Raw genomic sequence first — 7,917 nt, 5'->3', positions numbered from 1 at the left:
GGCTCACCACTATATATATTTCTCTCTTTACGCTGTATCCTTTCTTGATTAGTGTATTTCTTTACCATAATAAGGGTATAATAGGAAATTGACGTGTCGGATTACTCGGAATCTACACTGTTCAAGGGTATTTTAGGTATTTAGTATCCCGTTAATCAGAATTGGGATTTTCCGTAAATTATTTTTTCCTTTCGTAAACATTCTTTATCTATGATGATGACAATTATAGATTTTCCATAAATTTGATTATAAAAATTCTTTATAGTTACTGTTATATATAATGACTCTTGACTTCCAACTTTTGCTTTCGAACATTCATTTTCCACGAAAGGAACAACTAATTTTCAATTAATAGTTTAATTTTGATGCATTTAACAAGTTTAATCGTTTTATGACTAAAATTATACTTCCTCCTTCTATACTTACTCCTTCTCACCACAAGCATTTTTGCACCCATTTAGAAAAATGATAGTATAAAATAATTAAAGTGAAGATAATATAAAGTAAGAGAGATAATAATGTAGATAAGATTTTTCTATATTATCCGCTCTCTTACTTTGCATTTCCTACATTAACTATTTTATACTATAATTTTTTTAAAATCAATGCAAAAAAGAAGTGTTTCACTTATGATGGAACGGAGTAGGTGGTACGATTTTACCAATACACCTGTTGCAAAATAATGAGATTTTAACAACCAGCCTATTGCAAAAATTTTAATAAAGATAGTTGTATTTGTATATACATAATTGCTAACAAAAATATTTAAAATTCAAAATCCAATCTAAATTAAACTGAAATTTAAAATTCGGTTTGAATTTTTTGAATGTAACAAAAAATATATTTTAGTCACAAACCTTATAAAACATTTTTGTTGAACAATTCAAAGGGTTGTTGATATTAGATTTTCAAATTTTGATATTAAAATTTCAAAATTTTGTATTTTTTGCATTGGATTTTTAAAATTTTATATGTGTTTATGTAATTTTGGATTTTTCTGATAGGATCGGATTCATTCATCATAACATTTTGGATTTTTCGGATTTAAATGGATTGGGAAAAATACCGAGCTAACATCTGAATGTTCACCCTAATAATTGCTTCCAAATTTAAAATTGAATTCAACTAGTTTAATTAAATTTATATTTTAATGAAATATGTATAATTTCCATATTAAATTTCCCCATACTAAAATTTCAAATTACATCATTGAAAAAATAGTAATTTTTTCAATTACACAATCTATAAATCTCAAAGACCATGTTTGGTTGTCAGGATTCTGCCTGGGAAAATAATCTGATTCCTTAAATTTTAATTTTCTATGTTTGTTTCGGTTTTTTATCAAACTGGGAAAGTAATCAAAATTCGAGAACAAGAAAAATTAGTACAATTTTCTAGAATTCTGAATCCTAACTTTTCTTAGGTATTCTTTTTTCTCAGTTTTAAGATTCTTACATATTTAATGCAATATAGTATAATTTTTTTTACTATTACTACTACTACTAATAATAATAATAATAATATTATTATTATTATTATTATTATTATTATTATTATTAATTTGAATGTTTTAAAATAATTTGAAATTATAAATCATACTTAATTTCAGTATAATAAATAATTATGATTAAAATTATCATAATTATAACTATATTTTATAATAATTCATAATAGTAATTAATAATTTATTAAATAATTATTAGTATATAATTATGTAATATAAATCGTATAATAAATAATAAAAATTATTTTATAAATTATAATTAATTATTTGTAATTAATAATTTATTAAAAATTTTACAATTTATTTTTTTTATAAATAAAATAATAAGTATACTTTTAGTGTGGTGTTTAAATTAAATATAAATTTGAAATCTTAATATTTTCAAAACACAGGAAAGTAAAGTTACTAGGAATTATATTCTCGAGATTCATTTTTCTATGAATTAATTTCCTTGTCAACTTTACTTTCTCGTCAACCAAATATAGCCAAAAGATAATAGAGTAATTATTTATAAACCCGGCATAAAAATCGATATTCACATGGAATTGGGCCGATATATAATAATGAGACATTAATAATCACTGTTGACCAACTCACATCACCGAACAATAATTTTTTCCGTTGTGGGCCAAACCACATGAGTATTCGGCCCAATTTGGGTTCAATTAAATACTACTGACATAAATTTGAAAAGAAGAAAATTCAATCATGATTTTTAGTTAGATGTATGATAAAAGGTTAGTAGTATTATTTTTCCAAATTACCGCAGAAAGATGATTATGTAAGTGATATGTTAATTCATTTTAAAGTAATTAAGACTCATGGACAAAGATGATTATCCCCTAACAAACATCATGTTTAATATGGTATTTAAATTTGGCATAAATTTGTTCACGAGTTTCCCCTTTATACACTCCATTTTTCCAACATTTAATTTTAAAAAATATAGGTAATAGGCCATTGTTATTTAAATTACAGTTATTTATTTATTTTTAGTGTATATAATTCTTGAACTGAAATAAAATATTATATCTTTTTTTTTGCAATTGTCTTAAATAGTCAAAATAAAAGAATATTACAGAAAATCAAATATGATGAGACTATAATATGACGTTCTTTTGGAAAAGTCTTAAACATTGCAAAAGTTTTCAATAAAATTATATCGATGTTTATGGACATTCGTGATACTATTTTAAAAAATATGAACAGTGAATAATATTAGTGCATTTTTCCGAATTTAGAATTTGTATTTAGCTTACAAATATTTTGACCTTGTTAGATAATATACATGTTCTATTCCTGATGAACATAATTTATTTTAACGACGCATCCATTTATTTAACTCAAATATGTGAATTCCATTCTATGAATAGTTCATTTAAAATGTTACTATTGTATAATAGTTTTGATAACTATTCAGTTGATATAATTTTACGTATCATTTATATTGCACACTCGTATCATTATTAAATACTACTCCACTATGCACGATGAAATTGGTAAATAAATTAAATGGTAAATTTTGCAATCAATATGAGAAATTTAGATTTTAATTCAGTTTAAAACGTGTGGAACTGGAATAGTTCGCAATTATCTTGGGTAGAAAATCATAAAGTTTGTATTTGTATTGTAGTAGTTCAAATCAATCAGAAAAATAAAAAAAAATAGTAGTTCGACATGATTGTACATATATTTAGTTGATACACTATGAAAATAATGTACAATTATAATAAGTCTAAATAAACAAATTAAAAATTTCTTCAAATTTAAACATCTTACTAACAGAGCCACAAATATTATCAAGCTTTTCTTTTCGGACGGAAATCAATTAGTCCATCGTCGCTATCAAAACGTGTCACACAACTCCTATTGTGAATATTCTAAAGTCATCCAATAATTAATTACTACTCCATCCGTCCCAATAAATATGAAACATTTGAATTTCGGCACGGAATTTTACGTAGGGTTGTTTTGTGAGTTAATGAAGAGAGAGTAAAGTAAGAAAGAATAAAAAGTAGAGATGATGTTGTTTTCATTTTAGGAAACGTTTCATTTTTTATGGGACAATCCAAAAAGAAAAATATTTCATTTCTAATGGGACAGATGTAGTACTTACCAGTATCTATTAGTAGGATCATGCATCCTTTTTGTCATTAGATTCTTAAAGATATAACATTCGCATCTACAACCGTACACTAATATTAGTATTTCTAATTTATTTCCTATTCAATTAAACTATGCAATTTAATTAAAAGTACAAAATTCATTAAAATCTAAAATTTATCAAATTAAAATCCTTAATACATTATTGGATGTAAAAAATGACTGTAATTGAAATCATTATCAATTACATCGTGACAAAAATGCATCCAAATATATTCAACTTAGTCGTATTCGTAACCGATCTTAGGAAAACAAATAGTAGTAGTATAAAATCAAACGCCCATTTGAAAAAAAAAAATATAGAAAAATTGATGTCCACTTGCACGCCTACATTTCTTAAAGAGATATTTAAACTCACAAATAAAATACACACATAGTAAGGTAATAAAATTCACAAATAAGCATCTACACATTTCTTAAAAGAGATAACAAAATAAAATACTCCTCCATAAATTTCAGAAAAATAGTCGTTACATCGACACATTCAAATCAAAACCTTAATAACACTCTTTATTACACTATAATTCTCATTTCTCAAAGATTTGAGTTTGACACTTCTTCAAAACTCCACCAAAACAACCACATCCACCAATACTGATTTTCTGCACTATAAAAAGGCACAGATTCCTCTCCAAAAATCAAAATTTAAACTTCACCCTCAAAACATCCATCTCTTTCAGCAAGAAGCCATCAAGATTTCACTGCTTTAATGTGGTAAGTGCTTTTATTGTTGAAGACCAAAAAAGAAGCATTAATTTTTTCAAGAAACAGAGACCCTTTTTTCTCCACCACCGATTTCTTTATTTATTTCAGCTATTTAAAAGCTTCGAAAAAAGGCTACATAAAAGCTGAAAGTGATATGGGATAAGGGCACTGCTAGTTTTGGTCAGATTCAACCAATTAAAGACTTTATTTTAGTGATTTCTGTTTACTTTACATGAAAAGGGGTCTGTCCATATATTAATGTTAGTTTACAAGATCTAAAAATAGTGGTGTTTTTTCTCATATTTTTCGCACGTTGCTCCATGAATTGTGAGAAGAGAGAGAGAGAGAGAGAGAGAGAGAGAGAGAGAGAGATTCTATATGTTTTGTGGGCTTCTGGTTGGAAATATTGAGTGGCTGTTTGAATTTGAAAAGGGTGTGTTTATCTCTTTGAGTGACTTTTAAGGAACATTTGAGTTTTCTTCTTGAATTTGTAGCTGTGAGAGAAAGGATTGAACATGAGCTTCTCATTGGTTGGATTTTTCAAGGTCTTCCATATGATTCAAATTTTCTAATTTTATTTGAATTTTATCATGATTATTGCTATTTTAAAAATCGTTTCTTTCTGTGATGCCTTTTTGTCTTGTAATACTGTTCCTCACGAGGTCGTGTCAGAGAGGATAAATTTTTTCAAAAATTAAACCAAAAATGCAAAAATACGAAAAACCCAAATATAAAAATCCAATCTTTATCACTTCTCTATTTTTTAAGTTTAAGGTTTTGATGCCATTTGTAAAAGCCATTTTCCCCCCACACCTCTGTATTATGCTCTGCCTCTGCTTATAAGTAAAGATTCTGAGTGTCCCTCTCTCTTTCTCTCTCTATCTCTCTCACACATAAAGATTCAATCTTTACATAACATTCTGCCATTTTTGTACAATTTCAGCATTGTTTGAAGCAAAAACACTGAAAAAAGAAAATGGGGAAGGCTACAAAGTGGCTCAAAGGGCTTCTTGGGATGAAGAGAGATAAAGAAAATGTTGAAAGCAACGGCGGCGATAAGAGAGAGAAGAAAAGGTGGAGTTTTGCCAAATCCGGCAAGGATTCCGGCGGATTCAATCAGATTCCGGCGGCTGATTCGGCTTGGTTGAGATCCTACATTGGCGGCACCGAGAAGGACCAGAATAAGCATGCTATAGCGGTCGCGGCGGCAACGGCCGCCGCAGCCGATGCTGCCGTCGCCGCCGCTCAGGCCGCCGTGGCGGTGGTCCGGCTGACCAGCCAAGGGAAAGGGGGAGGCTTGTATACAGGTGGCAGAGAGAGATTGGCTGCTGCCAAGATTCAAACTGTGTTTAGAGGATTTTTGGTATGTTATTTTATTTTCAAATGTGTTTACTGATTTCTTGATTTTTTGGAATGTTCCAATAAAAGTTAATTGGTTGGTGTTATTTGTTGTTATACTGATTTAAACGCTTGAGAGAATATGATACAGTATTTTGTTTATATTTTGTTGGTTTCTTGAAATATAAGCAAAATTAGTAACACTGTAATCAAACAGAATGTTTATGTGCTGTCCTATTCTGATTATTTCATTTATTTGACTGTAATCTTCATGCATCATTGTCTAGGCAGTTCCAATTTTTGAATTTTGAATTTGAATTTTTTGTTCTAAAACCATTGCTATTTTTGTGTATTTCAATTGGATATTTGTGTTACTAATTTGTCTGATTTTGGAAATTTGAATAGGCCCGAAAAGCGTTACGGGCCCTAAAAGGGCTGGTGAAGTTGCAAGCTCTCGTTAGAGGCTACCTTGTGAGGAAGCGTGCAGCTGCAACACTTCATAGCATGCAAGCTCTGTTTCGGGCCCAAGCCGCCGTACGGTCGCAACGGGCCCGTCGTTCGATCAGCAATGACTACCGGTACCAACTCGAGATACAACCGAGAAAGCCCGTGGTAAGTATAAACACGGCCCGACATAACTTTTTTATGAGATATTAACCGGTTATGTAGATTTACTAAGGTGTCCCTTTCGGTGAACTTTTCAGAGCCGATTTGATGAAAACCGAGGTGAGTTTTACAGCCGAAGGGTCGTAGGTTCCTATGACCCTTCTGTTAACTCATTTGACGATAGCCCAAAAATCGTCGAAATCGACACTTGCGGCCCGAGATCGAGGTCTTGGAGGATGAACGGGTCCTTGTCCGAGTACGGCGACGATCACTGCTACCAAGCAGTATCTTCGCCTCTTCCGTATCCGGTCCCGGCCCGCTTGTCCATCCCTGATTGCCGCCACACACAAGATTTCGACTGGGGATTCGTCACGGAGGACTACAAGTTCCGGACCGCCCAGAACACCCCGAGATTCTCGTGCTCGGGCCGGGCCCACATCCCGGTCACGCCGCCGAAGAGCGTGTGTGGGGATGGCTTATTTAGGCCGTACTCGAACTGCCCTAATTACATGGTGAACACGCAATCGTTTAGGGCGAAGCTGAGGTCGTATAGCGCCCCGAAGCAAAGGCCCGAATCGGGCCCAAAGAAACGTCTTTCGTTGAATGAGATAATGGCATCAAGGAGTAGCTTCAGTGCCGTTAGAATGCAGAAGTCATGTTCTCAAGTTCAAGAAGATTTTGAATTTTAGGATATGAATATTATAGGATATGAATATTACTATGATATGCTAAAATTATGCATCTTTGTCAACATATAAAAACCTCTCTCTACATGGTTTGTTTTCTTGATAGAATATAACAGAATGCATATGTAAATTCCTTGACAAAATTATGTTAAGCACCTTGCTTTGAAGTAATGAAATCAATTTTTTTTTTGCTTATAATAATAGTATGTTCAATTCCTCTTCTTCCTTCCCACATAAAAATAAATCTAAGTAGAATTGCAATCGACTAGCAAAACCGATACAAAGGATAATGTATAATAATGTCAATGGCAAGCAATAGATCTTGGGAATGAAAAAATATTACTGATACATTTGTATAGTTTATCTCGAAATTTAAAAACTTCTAATCACTTACTTGAAAATATGAAATTACTTGCACCCAAAAAATTACTACCGCTTTGATCAAATTAACCATTCAAAGGGGGAAAAATTACTAATAGATTGTTGAAAATATGTATATTAACTGAATATTTTTAAGGAAATTTTATTTGATATGATAGCATGGAAATTATAGGTAGACCGTTAGTGAGTTGAACGATATTGTCTCTTCCAAAATAAAACTCCACTATTTCGTTAAAAATCATTAAGGATATATAAAATGTAGGTGACTGGATTTTTTTATATGAAATAAATACAACCAAATCCAAACTTCATACTATAAATTTTTATGAGTGATTTTTAAAGTGGTCAGATGAACCAATATTTGACAAAATACAACGGAGTAATTTTCTTGTGACAATTGAATTCGACAAAATATATATATATTTTTTTTGTCAATTTTCCCTATAAAATTATAGCGTACATTATATTTAGCTAAAAAAATCTTATATACTAGTACTATTTTGAAATGAAAGATATTTACATTGTTGTGTAAGT

General features: G+C 30.5%; 1 protein-coding gene across 4 annotated transcripts; it reads left to right on the top strand.

Annotated features, from left to right (window-relative positions):
* Positions 1-4,189: 4,189 nt before the first annotated feature.
* On the top strand, positions 4,190-7,087 carry LOC121794267 (protein IQ-DOMAIN 25-like). 4 transcript variants are annotated; one of them, XM_042192356.1, is made up of 4 exons: positions 4,190-4,381; positions 5,316-5,735; positions 6,116-6,322; positions 6,415-7,087. In XM_042192356.1, the coding sequence occupies exons 2-4, from the start codon at positions 5,349-5,351 to the stop codon at positions 7,003-7,005; spliced, it is 1,185 nt and encodes a 394-aa protein (XP_042048290.1). In that variant the 5' UTR covers positions 4,190-4,381; positions 5,316-5,348; the 3' UTR covers positions 7,006-7,087. The 4 variants fall into 4 exon arrangements, with proteins under 4 accessions (XP_042048290.1, XP_042048292.1, XP_042048289.1 ...); XM_042192358.1 differs by lacking the exon at positions 4,190-4,381 and adding an exon at positions 4,594-4,805; XM_042192355.1 differs by lacking the exon at positions 4,190-4,381 and adding an exon at positions 4,594-4,917.
* Positions 7,088-7,917: the final 830 nt, after the last annotated feature.

This window comes from Salvia splendens, chromosome 3 (assembly GCF_004379255.2).
Source record: "Salvia splendens isolate huo1 chromosome 3, SspV2, whole genome shotgun sequence".
In the NCBI taxonomy this organism is placed as follows: Eukaryota; Viridiplantae; Streptophyta; class Magnoliopsida; order Lamiales; family Lamiaceae; genus Salvia; species Salvia splendens.
Note: the sequence above shows the minus strand (reverse complement) of the source record. Positions and strands in the feature narration are given on the sequence as shown.